This window comes from Populus alba, chromosome 11 (genome assembly GCF_005239225.2).
Source record: "Populus alba chromosome 11, ASM523922v2, whole genome shotgun sequence".
In the NCBI taxonomy this organism is placed as follows: Eukaryota; Viridiplantae; Streptophyta; class Magnoliopsida; order Malpighiales; family Salicaceae; genus Populus; species Populus alba.
The window spans coordinates 2613811-2630869 of record NC_133294.1 but is presented as its reverse complement, the minus strand read 5'-3'; the positions used below and the strand labels follow the sequence as shown (position 1 = coordinate 2630869).

General features: G+C 31.2%; 1 protein-coding gene across 1 annotated transcript; it reads left to right on the top strand.

The window, feature by feature from the left end:
* Positions 1–9019: 9019 nt before the first annotated feature.
* Positions 9020–12481, top strand: LOC118036842 (cysteine-rich receptor-like protein kinase 15). Its single transcript, XM_073412429.1, has 7 exons — positions 9020–9889; positions 9998–10114; positions 10495–10700; positions 10865–11075; positions 11173–11410; positions 11862–12012; positions 12103–12481. The coding sequence occupies exons 1-7, from the start codon at positions 9055–9057 to the stop codon at positions 12406–12408; spliced, it is 2064 nt and encodes a 687-aa protein (XP_073268530.1). The 5' UTR covers positions 9020–9054; the 3' UTR covers positions 12409–12481.
* Positions 12482–17059: the final 4578 nt, after the last annotated feature.

The window sequence follows — 17059 nt, the reverse complement described above, 5'->3', positions numbered from 1 at the left end:
GCTTGTAAGAAGTACAGTCTCAATCAAACTCATTCTCTTTTTTGAAGTTCGAATTAGAATCGAATTCGAAATCAGACAACTATCATTATCTTGAAGGTAAGGATTATCTCGAAAGTAAGGATTATCTCAAAGATAAGGATAGAATGACAAAAGCACATTATAGTCCTTAATTTTCACGAAAGTTGACAAATCACACTTTTCATCGAAACAAGTCTCTGATCTTTTAATTTTACATTTTAAACCCTGTAAAAATTAAATTAAAAACCAATGGGCCAAAATTGGGTTATGACATGTTGTAAATGCTTTCTTTACATGTTAGTATTTCTTTTCTTTTAAATTTTATGATATGATATGAAGACTATGTTCATATTGAACTTAGTTGTAGGATATATGTATATTGTGTGGATTGTATAAGGTGTTGAATTATGATGTTTGATGAAAGGTCTGGAATTATGAGACCTTACGATGATGGGTTGATTGAGTAAATTGATAGTAATCGATAGTTTGGGATGTCCTTAATACAAACAAAACTCTACCGAATTTTTGGTAAAAAAAAATAAAAATACCCTCAAATAAAAAGGATATGTTGGGATCTTTTAACATTGAGCAAGTCTGTTACAGACACAGATTTCAAGATATCTATATTGGTTCTCCTTGGCACTTTGTAGACATATCTAAATATATAATCTATATTGGCGAAGAATTCTTGCTTTTAGACTTTGAACCCAAGCTCATTCATCATAGCAAACCTATCCTAGAAAAACTTATTAGAGAACATCAACATCATAGCATAGTAAACCAAACACCAAGCAGCTTACCTTAGGTAAGGCGTACTAGGGGTGCTAATACATTCCCTTTACACAACTAGTCCCTTGCTTTAGAATCTATAAAAGATTAATTAGATTTTATAGTAACCATAATACTAAGTGACGACTCTTTTATTTACAAAACAAAAACCCTGAAACCAATCCCCCACTTCAAAAAGAGTCGTCGCGATGTCGAGCTCTCACGAGGGTGCGACAACCACCATTAATATTGCTCCTACCAATAGTGATTCGAATCAAAAGGGAACCTTTAGATATGTCCTTGAATCCAGAACCCCAAACAAAGAGTCCACTAACTGTTAAAGTGAAATTGTTTGAAAGAAAAAAAAATCCTTGGTTTATTCAAGGTAATTAAGAGTATATATATATCCACTCAAGTGGTTGTCGATGTCGATGTTAGGCATCGACGTGTATTGATATCAACTTTTGTCAAGGCAATTTCTATTTGTCAAATGGCCTAATTGAATGTTGATTTGGAGTTTTCCATGAAAATGAATTTTTAATTGAGTCATAATTTAAAAATTATTTTTTATATAAAACAAAATTAAATTGTTTTAATCAAATGTTCAATAAACAAATGATTTAAAACAAATTTTATAGAAGAAATGTAATATGATTAGATTTACAAATAATTCAAATATAAATTATTGAAAGACAATAAAAAAAGTACTCAAGAATTTAAAATACACTTTAAATTATAAGCTATATTATACTAATTACTTGATAATATTAAAAAAATATTGTAGTGTTAATTGGATATCTAATATTAAAAATAGATATTCTTTTGTTTTGTAAGAGAGTTCTAATGAGCTAGACACTAATTAGTAGAGATCTACACTAGTTAAAGCATGTTGTTTCTGTATCATTCAGCAAAAATACCATATGATATGGCTCCTATTACTAAAAAATATCATACGTAAAAAAAAAAAAAAAAACTTTCTTTTTAAACGGATTTCTAAGTGAAATATTTGGTCATGTGCTTACAAATTTGAAGGTATAAATTTTTGAAAAATGATGTTAATATATTACAGTATATCAGAACTTAGTTAAGTTTTATTAAGGTGACATCTCCTTGTCCCTTATCTACTTCAATTACCATCATTGATTCTTTTTAGTTAATAGTCGAGATTTTATTTATTTTTAGCTAATATGAAGATAGCAAAAGAAGTAGAAAAAAAAAAAAGGCAACAACAGAAAGAAGAAAAAATAATAATAATAAAAGCATGGCTGCTGCATCGAAAAAAAATAAATTATAAAAGCATGGCTGCTGCATCGAAAAAATAATAATTATAAAAGCATGGCTGCTGCATCATAAAAGCATGGTGGTCTTTCAATATGTTTAGTATATCATAAAAGCATGGCTACTGCATTTCTACTTTTCATATTTCAATAGTCCACAATTCGAGTTCCACTAGACGAAACAGACTATGAAAGCGCGCTCGAATTGAGATAAGACGAGGGCTCGAAGGCGCGCTCGAATGGAGGTAGGATAGGAAATGCACTACCTATGATGGTCGAAGGCTTGAAGGCATACTTGAATGGAGATAAGACGAGGGCTCGAATGTGCGCTCGAATGGAGGTAGGATAGGAAATGCACTACCTTTGATGGTCGAGGGCTCGAAGGCGCGCTCGAATGGAGGTAGGATAGGAAATGCACTACCTTTGATGGTCGAGGGCTCGAAGGGGCGCTCAAATGGAGATAAGACGAGGGCTCGAAGGCGCGCTCGAATGGAACTCAAAAGGAGGTAGAATAGGAAATGCACTACCTCAAGAGTGGAAACTGAAAGGTGGTGGAAATATAGAGAGATTTTTCAGGTAGCCTAATTCTCATGGGCGGCCTACCCAGGTTGAAAAATTCTCAAAAGTGAAAATTTTTCAAAAGAAATTTCAATGTTCGCCATTTCAAGTTGGCCTTCCGCTTGATGGATTCAGTTAGAATTTTCTCTAATAAAATTTGCAAAACTCATTGTCTAATGCCTCAAAGTTTAAATGATATGAATGCATCTTTACCCCCGCGTGGGAGGGACGCGCCGCCACTGTTCATGCAGGTCCAGGAGGTTCTCAGCACTGTTATAGATTTTTTCGGGGGTCTGTTTTGTAATTTCCAAATTGTTTAATGTAATATTTGTTTAGTTTTGAGTTCTAGTAATTTGTATTTTGTAAATATGGAAGAAAAAAAAAAGGAAAAGAAAAGAAAACAAAACAAAACAAAAAATATAGTAAAAGTGAATGTGTGTGTTTGTATTTGTTTTATTATTATATATATATATATATATTATGATAAAAGCGCAAAGGTAAAAGAAGAATTTAATATTTTGATTTGCTCACGGTCTAAAATTATTAACTTATATGTAAGTTGTATTTCTAATATATGATGAAAAGACAAAATTTTAAAACTTCTTTAACACATTAAATTCGCAAAGCAGCTTACCTCAGGTAGGGTGCGTTAGGGGTGCTAATACCTTCCCTGACCACAACCAGTCCCTTACCCGCGAATCTTAGACAAGACCAGTACATCCGGTTTCCTAGTAGCCTTTAGTAAATTACTAGGTGGTGACTCCAACGAACCAATCAAGTAAAGCATAACGAGAAAAAATCGGCAGCCGATGCCGCATGGATTTTGACGTGCAACAATACAGAAGGGAATCTAAGGATAAACAAGGAAACAAAAGTTTAAACACAATGGTACTAGAACTCAGTGTCTTTCAGCAGACTTAGCATGTTGAGGTTTATCCTTATCATGCTGAGGTTTATTCATTATACCATAACTATACTCTATAGTGAGATTAGAACGCATGAACTTTCCCTCATCATGGTTTTAATATCATTTTAAAAAGTATTAAATTAAACTAAAAATTTTAAATTTTTAAATAAAATTTAAAAAATAATTTTATATGAAATATTATTTTTCCAGCGAGGTGGCGAAGGTTCACAATGGTGCATTCTTGACTGATTTATATGATGCAAGAGAATTTTGCTAACTTCTTCATGCATATAAAGCAATGTATTTCCTCTTGTGTCGATTCAAAACAGTGGATACATGGCCCTAGAGTATGCTATGGCGGGATTTTTTTCTGTAAAATAAGATGTTTTCAATTTGGGAGTGTTGCTGTTAGAGATAATCAGTGGGAAAAGAAACATTGCCTTCTCATTTTTGTATGTTACAATTCATGTTTTTCTATCCAAAAACCCAAACAAAGAGGAAGCATCATTTTTGCTATCTTATCTCTGGAAGAGATCCAGCCCGTTGATCATATTTCCATGAGCTTAAGGCCTGATAAAGCCATAAATATCTGAAAAATAATAAATGTAAAAAGATTGAAAATCAGTTAAAATTAAAAATATTAGAATAAAAATATTGGAAACTTAGTAATTTATCTTTATATATTTTTTATTTTCTCAATCATTCCTCTGTAAAACAATTAAGCAACTATAACCTTAGTTAAAAGCATTTTTAAAAATTACCCTTCTCTTAAAAATTATATTAAATCTTATGACCATAAAGAATGTTAAGCTAAAATATATATGCTGCTTTTGATTAATTATTCTAGATTACAAAAATATATCGATGCAATAACTCGTAAGCCTAATGAGTATAAGTGCGGATCTTTCTTTGACATGGTATCAGAGCCTTATGACCAAGCGGTCATGAGTTCGAATCTCACCATCCCCATTTATTTGATAAAAATTAAGCACAAGGTAATGTGAGTTTGTGCAAGTTTCAAGCCCAAAGGGCTTTCACTTGAGGGGGTGTGTTAGAGAATAATATAAATCAAATCCTGGAACCTCATCTAACAGCTTAAGCTTTTAGGTTGAGATGATTCTTTGACACTTTATAGAGCGACTTTACTTTCTATCACCATCTATTAAATGAGATGCCCTTGTCCCTCATTAACTTCTCTCACCATCTATTAAATGCTTCAAAAAAAATTTCTGCTTTTCACATTTCAATATTCCACAGATTTGAAAGTTCTAGGAAAGATGACTCTATTGCCCAAAATAAGAGCAAGAAAACCTTACCAGTTATCACAAAATGTTGGTTCTGATGACCATTAACATCATGGAAGCAAGTGAGATGACCATTTTGTGGCAGTGTAATGAATTCGTAGCCATGCGTTACCTAACATAGTGTCGACTTGTCAAAGAAAAATTCAATTGGGTGCCACGAAGTGTAAATTAATTGTATTACATAAGGAGTCCATCTTTCCAGGAAAAAGATGAGAACTGAGGAATTCCTATGGCGCAACCTTTCGAGGTCGTCCAACATGCACATCAGTCTTACATATTGGGTCCTGGGCTTTGAGCTGGTGATGTCAGTATTTTCCCTCAGGAAGGAGCTGTAAAAATGTCAAAGATTGAAGATTTATATGTAACAAAAGATGCAAGTGTTGAAGGGTGATATAAAATTGTTTTTGAAGTTTTATTTAATATCTTTTTAGTTTTTTAAATTTAAATTATTTTTTTATATGATATTAAAATTTTAATGAGGAAATAATTTAACATCCTTAACATTAAGAGATCAGAGGTTTGTTGTTTTGATTGATTTTATGAGTTCAAAAACTTATGTTAGATTTTTATATGCTAAGAAAATTTTGGTAGATATTTTTTTAATATATTAAACATATGTGGAGGATCAATTGCGTTGGATCTCACATTAAATAATAATAATAATAATAAAAAAATCAATAAGACTGACAATTACTTCTTTGACATCAATTCTTGAATCTTTAAGGCAGTCCTTCGCCCCATTGATACGTTTGGATTAATAGTCCAGTCTTTAGGAGTAAGTCTTATTTCCAGGCTGTTATTTTCAATTTGAGAATTACTCATTTTTCAACGATGTTGTTTTCGATGCCATGGTACCACGGCCACTATCCAAGCCAGTTGTTCTCCCCTCTCCATCTCCAGGCCCAAGGGGAGAAGGAGAAGATTATTCTTTATCATTTCATAAATAATGGAATGATACTTGTTATTATTTAACTAATCATTTTATTTAATTACTAAGCATTATTTATTACCAATTATCAACTCTTTGAATTTTTTATATTAAATCATTAGATACCTTAATTATGAAAAATGAATTAGATTATTTAAATTAAAAAATTAATCAATTATCAAACATATTAATCTTATTCCTTAACATCTTGAATTTTAAAACTCATCAAATGAGGTAGATATTTATTTGTAGATAGGTTAAACTTTAAAAAAAAAATCAAAAGCATTTTGTTTTTGTATTATTCAACTAAAATACATGAAAAATATTTTTTCAACTTTTATAACATTTAATCAAATCAGTTCTTTTCTTTCCTTTTGTTTCGACTACCTTTTTGCCAAGTTTACTCTATGGGTTGGGATCTAACAAGAAAGAAAGAAAAAGAAAGCTACCACTAATACAAAAAATTTGTACAAGATATGATTTGGTTCCTTTTTTTATTTTTTTTATTGTAGACTGGTATTTATAGGTAATATGTTGCTATATTTTTCAAAGTGGTCCTTCAACTTCTTCTTTTTTTAATTTTGATTTTTTCTTATTTTTTGTATATATATATTTTTTTTAAAAACAAGCAATATCAATATCGACTCGACACTCAATAAGAAAAATAAAAAATTATAAAATTAACGCGTTAAAAGTTGAACGCGTTCAAAATACCTTTGAAAATTTAAATTCTTCTAAGATAGCGTTGAAAATACTAAAAACGATGCAAATATATCAAAAAATATATTTTTTTTAGGTTTTTTCGTTGTTTTTTTTTGCTATATTTTTTATTTTAAAAAAAATATATTAAAAATATAGGTTAAAAATTGGGTAACAACATTAGTAATAAGTCCCTATCATAATTCAGAATTAATTATCCAATATAGTTTTGTTGACCACTTCAAGTCCTATCTTCTCTCTAATTTTTGTTTTTGTTTTTATTTTTTATATGCATACAAATCCTTACAAAAAAGGAAAAATATGTTGTGAATTAGGATTCCACGCCCTTTTATAAAATGAACTTTTTCTCTTTTAGAGAATATTAGTATTCGGATGACAAGAGGGTCAGGGATGTGTTTTGAAATGGCGGTGTAATTGTTTTTTACATAAAAATATAGTATTTTTATTTTTAATATTAACATATTAAAATTATTAAAAAACTTAAAAAAATTAATTTGATAACTGCCGTATTCCTAAACATTCACTATAACCCTAACCCCTTTCATTTTAATGTCTCACAATTTTAATTCATAAAAGGATGGCTGCTGCAACGAAAAAAAAATTCTTCTTTTCATATTTCAAACATTCCACAATTGGAGTTTTTCATTAGAAACATGCAACTCTTTCTTAAGAAACAGATTATGAAATTTATAATACATCCTTTGAAATAACATTTGTCAGTAATTTCATGTTTTGTTACTAATTATGTCGGTAAAAAAAAAATTCAATAGTTTTACAGACGGATAACATGTGCTAAAAAAAATATCTTGTTGGAAATAGAGTGATGAAATTCGTTTGTCAGTAATTATAGCATATGCAGTAAATATTTTTAAACTTCCTATAAAATACCAACGGACTAAGTCCTCTTGTAGGGTTGTCGGTAGCTGTGGTATACATCCTTTGTCAGTAATTTCATGTTTTGTTACTAATTATGTCAGTAAAAAAAAAAACCAATGATTTTATATACAGATAATATGTGCTAAAATAAAAAATCTCGTTGGAAATTTAATGATGGAATTCGTCTGTCGGTGATTATGATATATACAGTAAATATTTTTGAATTCTCTATAAAATATCAATGAACGAAGTATTTTTATAGGGTTGTCGGTGATTGTGATACATGCAGCAAATATTTTGTCTCTGCTTCAAAGTTGACTTATCAGAAAGCTAAAACAAGTCTCCCTCAAAAGCTCTCTTAATCATCCCCTAACGCCAGCCTTATCATCTTCAGAAAGCCAAAACGAGAATCCCTCTCCCTCTTTCTTTTGGTTTCTCCCCTTTACGGTTTCCTCTTCTTTTTGATCTGTCAACCCCCACCGATCACCACACTAAGATCAAATCAAACTCTTCTCCTTCATCCTCTTGGTAATAGCAACAACAGCTGCAACCAAATCCGCTCGAAAGCCAACAAACCACCAGGTTTTACTCGCAGCGGCGAGTGAACCCACATGCCGGCAGTGAAGGGGCGCGTGTAACCTACAGTTCCACAACTTTCAAGAGTTTCCCAATACTATTCTTGTGCTTCCGAAAGACTCCAGACCCGATTCCTTTAGTTTCGGGATACTTCGAATGCTTTGGAAGGTCGATTTATGACTTCAACCCCATTTTTGAACAAATTGATTATATATAGTGCGAAATTGAGACATGCTTATTGTTTTTGTATAATATTTAGACAGCGTGGAAATTATTTAACTGATTTATGTTCTTTTCCAAAAAAAAAAAAAATCTCTTTTTTTCTTTTAATTCAAATCCTAGTATTTATTGGTGTTAAAATTAAAAACATATATCAATTTTGATATTTTTGTTAAAGTAAAAAATACCAACTTTAATATTCATTAATCAAAGTCAGGAACATCACACTTCATAGGTTAAGTAATATTTATTATCATTAGAATTAGAATTGGAAATATTTATAAGACAAACTTGTATTATTTTAAGATAAAATTAATAATGCATAGTATTTTTTTTTAAAATGGAAATATCGCACTTCATGTTGAGTGGTGAATTGGAGATTTTTAGCTGAGAAGATGAAGGTTACTCTTTTAAAAAAAAAAAAAAAAAGATTAACGAGTGAGGTTCATTTGATTAGATTTTATTAATATCAGCACTTTGGGGGGTGATTAATGGGTATTTTTAAAGTTTTTTTTTAAGATGTATTAAAATAGTATTTTTTATGTTTTTTAATATTATTATATTTTTGAAAAATTAAAAAAAAAGGTTAATTTAAAGTAAAAAAAAAAAAAATAAAACTTTTAATTTTTTTTAAAAAACTCTTAAAATAAAAAACAAACTTTCCCTGTTGGGACTTAGTTTTGTTAAGTTTTATTAACGTGACTTGTGATTATCACCATTTATTCTTCTTTTCATATTTCAATATTCCACAATTGGAACTCTTTCTTAACGAAACAGACTATGAAAGTTCTCACTTGACTTTTGCCATTGATTTGCCTTAAAGAGCTCCTCCATGTAAAAGGAAGGATAACTCTGTTGCCCAAAATAATTAAGACCAAGAAAACCTTATCAGTTATCAAAAAAATGTTGGCTCTGAAATTCTCCATATTCCTGCTTTCCTTTGCAGCCCTGATGACCAGTAACATCACGGAAGCACAGGAGATTAACAACCGTTATCATTATTGCCGAAACACAACCACTTTCGTAAGAAACAGTACGTATCAGGCCAATTTAAAAATCCTTTTCTCTTCACTTGCCTTCCATGCAACCCGCAGTGACAGTAACGGATTCTATAACACCTCCGCAGGGCAAGATATCGATGAGGTCTATGGCCTCTTCTTCTGCCGCGGCGATGTTAGTGTCGAAGTTTGCCTAAAATGTGTGAAATTGGCCACAAACGATATAGTCGAACTCTGTCCAATCGATAAGGACGCTATCGTAGTGTATGATGAGTGCTTCCTGCTCTACTCAAACAGTAACATCTTCTCCAGCTTGAGCCGATGGTCTTTTTACATGTGGAATCCATATGATATAACTGTTGATGAAAAATTTAACCAGCTTCTAGTGAAAACTATATCTGATGCTGCTAATGTAGCTGCAAGTGCGCCATCAGGTGGAAAAAAGTTCGAAGCCAAGAGAGTGAATTATACGTGGCTTGAGTCTCTATACGTTCTAGTGCAATGCGCACCGGATCTATCTAAAGATGATTGTAATCGGTGTCTTGACCTAACTCTCTCATATCTACAAATTTGTTGTAAGAATAAGAAAGGAGGAAGAGTCATATTTCCAAGCTGTAATTTTCGATTTGAAACTTATTCATTTTACAACGAAGCTGCCGTCGTGGCCATGTCACTACCACCACTATCCAAGCCAGATGTTTCCCTCCCACCATCTTCAGGCTCAATAGCAGATGGAAAAGGTTCTATTATCTTCTTTATCATTCCAAAATCCTTCTTTATCATTTCTTTAATATGAGATTCTGTTATCTTGAATAATGGTGTGCAACAAAAACATTGTCACTATGAAGGAGATGGAAGAACATCGATGTGGATTAAAGTCGGCGCAGGCCTATCCGCAGTTATTGTGGTGCTATTTTTCAGTGCTTGCACTTACAACATGAGGAGAAGGACGAATCTGAGAACAGGTATGCATGTGATATGTACCGAAAGCCTTGGTACTAAAAATTTTATATTATATATATGAAGTACCTAGTTAGTTTCTATATACTTGCAGGTGATTTCCAAATATTTTTGAGATATAATCTTGACAAGAAATTAAAATTTTGAACCAGAATTCATAACACCTTTGAATTTGCATATATGTTGTGGTTAAGCTTGAAAAGAAGACTTAATTAGGCAGAGATTGAGTAATTGGCTTTAATTCCGTAAATTTTTCTATAGCCAGGTCATCATCAGAAAAAATGCTAGTAGGTAGAAGGTTAAAAAAAGAAAAAAGAAAAATTTGAAGTGTCGAAACAAGAAGTATATATAGTCAATTATTAGCACTTCACAATATCTCCTGCAGAGGAAATAGGAAATATCCAAGAGGAGCAATTACTCGACTGGGCAGGACGAGCAACTGTTGGGGACGACTATTCAGACAAAGATATTCAAGGAGAGGTGACATCCCAGGACCTCCCTTTGATCCGGCTAGATGTTATAAATGAAGCTACAAGGCAATTTTCTGATGAAAACAAACTTGGTCAAGGAGGGTTTGGCCCCGTATACAGGGTACGTAATCAAGGCTATCAAGTCAATTTACTTTTATTCATTTAAAAAACAAAAAAAGAAAAAATCGAATTCTGTTATTTGTCAATCTCTCAATACACAAATTCCAAAATGCATCACACTTTGGCCCACAAATATTAATGCTTATTAGAATAGTTTGTGCTCAGGGTACGTTAGAGGATGGCAAAGAAGTTGCAGTTAAGAGGCTATCAAGAACTTCTGGTCAAGGACAAAGAGAATTCCTGAATGAAGTCGTTTTAATCGCCAGATTACAACACAGAAATCTTGTCAGACTCCTGGGATGCTGTCTGGAAAAAAATGAAAAGTTACTTATCTATGAGTATATGCCCAACAAAAGCCTTGATGTCATTCTTTTTGGTTAGACCCCTAAACCTGAAACACCTGAATCTTTGAACTTTGTAACAAAGACCAGAAACTGTGTAACTGATTTGGTTTTTATGTTGATGCTACTCAGGTTCCAGCAATGGAGACCTGCTTAACTGGCAAAGACGCTTGAGCATTATCAAAGGAATTGCACGGGGGCTCTTGTATCTTCATGAAGATTCTCGTCTTAGAATTATTCACAGGGATCTCAAAACAAGCAACATTTTGCTCGATTATGAGATGAATCCAAAGATATCAGACTTTGGAATGGCTAGGATTTTCGATGAAAATCAAAGCGAAGCTAACACGAATAGAATTGTCGGAACTTAGTACGTATTACTACATCTCCATTCCCAGTGTTATTGTTTTCAATTGTATATTTGTTTGGAACAAATGGATTTTCTTATTCTTTTCTTTATTTTTGTGAAAAAACAATTTTAGTTTAAAAACAAACCATTAAATAAATTTTTTTAAAAAAATAAATTTACTCATACAAATCCATAACTATTCCATAACTATACTCTATAATGAGATTAGAACTCCTGAACTTTCCATCATCATGGTTTTAATATCATTTTAAAATATATTTAAGTAAATTAAGAAATTTCAATTATTAAATAAAATTTTAAAAATAATTTTATATCAAATATTATTTTTCCAGCGAGGTGACGAAGGTTCACAATGGTGCATTCTCGACCGATTTATATGATGCAAGAGAATTTTGCTAACCTCTTCATGCATATAAAGCAATTTATTTCCTCTTGTGTCTATTCAAAACAGTGGATACATGGCCCCAGAGTATGCTATGGCGGGACTTTTTTCTGTAAAATCAGATATTTTCAGTTTTGGAGTGTTGCTGTTAGAGATAATCAGTGGGAAAAAAAACGTTGGCTTTCATCTTTCAGAAGAAGGCGAAAGCCTTCTCACTTTTGTAGGTTACAATTTATGTCTTTCTATCCAAAAGAGGATTACTAGCAATGATTTTTGTTATCTAAATTCAGGAAGTCTCTCAACTTTTCAGGCATGGAAACTGTGGTCTAATGGTCAAGGACTGGAATTGATGGACCCAATGCTAGAGAAATCAAGCGTGGCAACTGAGGTGCTGAGATGCATCCACATTGGGCTGCTCTGCGTGCAAGAGGATCCAGCAGATAGACCCACAATGTCATGTGTGCTTCATATGTTGGCAAGTGCTACCATAGCACTTCCTATCCCTAAACAACCAGCATTTTCTATCGGCCGATTTGTTGCCATGGAAGGTCACTCCTCAAATCAGAAAGTTTGTTCTGTTAATGAATTAAACCTTTCCGTTTTATCATCGCGGTGACTGTAAATTAAGTTGTAATTTAAGAGAATAAAGTTGTAACTCTTTCGACTATTTTTCTTTACAAGTACAGACATTTCCAGACAAATATAAACATATCTTCTTGCTTTGTTTTTCTTCGCAGTATGAGAACTATTATCTTACATTATGGAAGTTACATACAAATCATATTTCATGCTACAATGGAACCTAAAATCTTCAAAAAATTATTTGTGTATATAGTAATGATTGAACAGAGAGTTTCTATTTATGGAAACTCCAAATTATGGGCCTCCTTGCCCTTTGCTTGTGACTAAGTTTATGCCCAAAGAAACCAAATACAGCGTCAGTCCAGGCATCAATAACCATCATTAATATTGCTCCTTGAAGTCAAGAACCCAAACAAAGAGGAAGCATCATTTTTGCTATCTTATCTCTGGAAGAGATCCAGCCCGTTGATCATATTTCCAAGAGCTTAAGGCCTGATAAAGCCATAAATATCTGAAAAATAATAAATGTAAAAAGATTGAAAATCAGTTAAAATTAAAAATAATGTATGTTTTTCAAAATAAGTAAAATGTGATCAAAGAAATATTTAGAATAAAAATTATGGAAACTTAGTAATTTATCTTTATATATTTTTTATTTTCTCAATCATTCCTCTGTAAAACAATTAAGCAACTACAACCTTAGTTAAATGCATTTTTAAAAATTACCCTTCTCTTAAAAATTATATTAAATCTTATGACCTTAAAGAATGTTAAGCTAAAATGTATATGCTGCTTTTGATTAATTATTCCAGATAACAAAAATAATGTATGCTTTTTGTGTTTTTTATTTTTAGAATATATCGATGCAATAACTCATAAGCCTATTGAGTATAAGTGCTGATCCTTACAGAGCGACTTTACTTCTATCACCATCTATTAAATGAGATGCCCTTGTCCCTCATTTACTTCTCTCACCATCTATTAAATGCTTCAAAATTTTTTTCTTCTTTTCACATTTCAATATTCCACAGATTTGAAAGTTCTAATTTGACTGTGGTCATTGACTTGACGCAAGGAGCTCCTCCATGTACAAGGAAACATGACTCTATTGCCCAAAATAAGAGCAAGAAAACCTTACCAGTTATCACAAAATGTTGGTTCTGATGACCATTAACATCATGGAAGCAAGTGAGATGACCATTTTGTGGCAGTGTAATGAATTCGTAGCCATGCCTTACCTAACATAGTGTCAACTAGTCAACACCTATAACGTATCGGCCATTGCAAAGAAAAATTCAATTGGGTGCCATCTTTCCAGGAAAAAGATGAGAACTGAGGAATGCCGATACAATGAATTTTCCGGCACAACTCACCGACATATTGGGGCTCTATTCAAATGACGCAACCTTTGGAGGTCGTCCAACCTGCACATCAGTCTTACATATTGGGTCCTGGGCTTTGAGCTGGTGATGTCAGATTTTCCCTTTGACACATGGGAAAGTTAGGAAGGAGCTGTAAAAATGTCGAAGATTTAAGATTTACATGTAACAAAAGATGCAAGTGTTGAAGGGTAATATAAAATTATTTTTGAAGTTTTATTTAATATCTTTTTAGTTTTTAAATTTAAATAATTTTTTTTATATGGTATTAAAATTTTAATGAGTAAATAATTCAACATCCTTAACTTTAAGAGATCGATCAGAGATTTATTGTTTTGACTGATTTTATGAGTTCAGATATTCAAATCAATGCAAAGAAAATTTTGTTAGATTTTTTTTTCAATATACTAAACATATGTGGAGGATCAATTGCGTTGGATCTCACATTAAATAATAATAAAAAAAATCAATAAGACTGACAGTTACTTCTTTGACATCAATTCTTGAATCTTTAAGGCAGTCCTTCGCCCCATTGATACGGTTGGATCAATAATCCAGTCTTTAGAGAGGCGCATTCTGTTACATTAAGATTGTTTGTGGAAAAATAATTTGTTATGTGGAAAGTCTTTAGGTCTTTAAGACGTAAATACTTTAAGAAAAGTCTATTTGTGAGTGTTGTAAAAATATTAAGTTGGAAGATTATTGAGAGACCAGATCAGTTGATTATATTTTATTAATCATTGTTTGAGTTTAACTAAAGATAGATTTTATTTTACTGTTAGTTATGCAATTACTATGCATAGGCACAATCACTAATAAATTTTTATTAATATGAGATGCCCTTGTCCCTCATTTACTTGTCCCTCATTTACTTCTATATATCACCAGCTTCAATTTTTTTTTTCTTCTTTTCACATTTCAATATTCCACAAATTTAAAAGTACTGTTCTTGTGGAATTTAACAAGCTACATGTTAGTAGTAACCCTGAGCTATTTGAAAATATAGTAGTGATTAATTTTTAAAGTATTTTTTATTCTAAAAACATATTAAAATAATTTTAAAAAATTAAAAATAATAAATTTTTTTTTTTCCATCCATAGTGTCATATCTGGAGCAGCTAATGACGCTGCAAGGGAACCATCAGGTGTTAAAAAGTTTGCAGCCAAAAAAGAGATTTATACGTTGCATGAATCTTTATGCGTTCTTGGGCAGTGCACACTGGATCTATCTACATGTTATTGTAATCAGTATCTTCTACTAGCTAACCTCAGCTTATCAATCATTGTTTGGTAAGAGTCTTATTTCCAAGCTGTAATTTTTTATTTGAGAATTACTCATTTTTAAACGAAATTGTTTTCGATGCCATGGTACCACGACCACAATTTACGCCAGTTGTTCTTCCCCCTCCATCTCCTGGCCCAAGAGGAGAAGGAGAAGATTCTTCTTTATCATTTCATATGGATTGTATTATCTTGAATAAGGATGTGCCATAGAAACATAGTCACTATGAAGGGATACCCCCCAAGTGTCACAATGAAGGAGATGTGATGGATACAAATGTAAAATTACACTTTAACTAGATTCATAGGTTTTAAATGTATTATGAATGCTTTAAGTCAAGGGTTTATAATCTTTTTGTTGTTAACATTTCCAGTATATATATTTTCAGAATCTATTTCTCTAAAATATCATTATACTTTATCTTTATTCTTAACAATGTTATTGATTTTACTATCGAAGAGTCATCACTTCCATTAAATAGGACTTTTTATTAGTACTAGTTACCGATCACCTGATATATTAGGCACCACTTGTTACTACCATAAATATCAGTCACCTTGACTTACCAAGCATAACTTGCTACTGTAATAGCTACCGGTTAGCAGGCTTATCAAACACCACCTGCTACTACCACAATTACCGATGATCTTATTTACCAAGCATTAGATATCTTGATTATGAAAAATGAATTAGATTACTTGAATTAAAAAATCAACAGATTATTCAACATATGAATTTTATTTCTCAACATCTTGAATTTTGAAGCTCATCAAATGAGATAGACACTCATTAGCATATAGGTAAAATTTGAAAAAAAAAAATCAAAAGCATTTTTTTTTGTATTATTCAACAAAAATATGAAAAATATTTTATCAACTTTTATCACATTTAATCAAATCACTTCTTGTTTTTTTTCTTTTGTTTCGACTACCTTTTTGCCAAGTTTACTCTATGAGTAGGGATCTAACAAGAAAGAAAGAAAAAGAAAGTTAACACTAATGCAAAAAAAAATTTACAAGATATGATTTGGTTCCTGTTACTTTGATGCATCTCAGTGGATGTTATGGGTTGGGACCAAAAGTCTATATCATTGAAAATTAAAGTTGCCACTTAGGAATTAAAAAAACCTAGACATCCTCAAAATATGCACTAATTCCACATATTGATATTGTAAAGGGTTAATTATATTTAAGAGAAGAACGATATCACCTTTACAATATTTTTTTACAAAAAATTAACTTTATTATATGTTTTTCTCTTAAATATGTCTTTTTTATTGCATCCTAATTAAATTTTTTTTTCTATTTTTCTAGTTATTTTGGTAAAAAATTGATATTAGTCCCTAAAAATATAACTCGTTAAGTCCTAAAAATTAATTTCCATTAAAATAATTTATAGTGGGTGTAACCTGTATTTGATTTTAATATTTGGACATCGGTCTCTTTAAAAGAAGATGCATAAAAAAATAATAATAACACATATTTCTAAAAAGAGAAATTACATTGAAATTGTTAAGAACAAACGTTGGACTAATATGAATAGTAAAAATTAGGCTTTGAACTTGTGTTGATTGTTTATAACTCAATCTTGACTCATTTGCTTTTAATTTAATTTTAAAAAAATTAAAATTAAAAATTAAAAATTTAGAAATTAATTTTGATTAAAAATGTGATTTAATAACTTGTGAAAAAATTAGGGACTACAATATGTTTATGTCATTTTCTCATAATTTTTAATTTTTAAAAATTATTAAGATAATAATAATTATTTATTTTTCAATTTAATTCTTAATCAAATTTAAAATTAAAAAAATGAATTTATTTGAGAGTTTATTTCTTATATACTGAATTCTTGTATTATAAATACAAATTTTAGTGAATATCGAGAAAGGGGGAGGCCACTACAAGAAAAAAATAAGTAGAGGCCATAATAATAATAATAATAATAACCTCAATCTATTGGCAGAACAGGAGTCGCCGCCCAATCATCTTCACCGTTTTTTTTTTTTTTATCTGGCTCGGACT

Bases quoted from the DNA above. Each gene is read 5' to 3' on its own strand.
- LOC118036842 (XM_073412429.1), top strand. From the start codon at position 9,055: ATGTTGGCTCTGAAATTCTCCATATTCCTGCTTTCCTTTGCAGCCCTG. The intron at 9,890-9,997 runs GTTCTATTATCT...GTCACTATGAAG, and splicing joins CTCAATAGCAGATGGAAAAG to GAGATGGAAGAACATCGATG. The intron at 12,013-12,102 runs GTAGGTTACAAT...TCAACTTTTCAG, and splicing joins GCGAAAGCCTTCTCACTTTT to GCATGGAAACTGTGGTCTAA.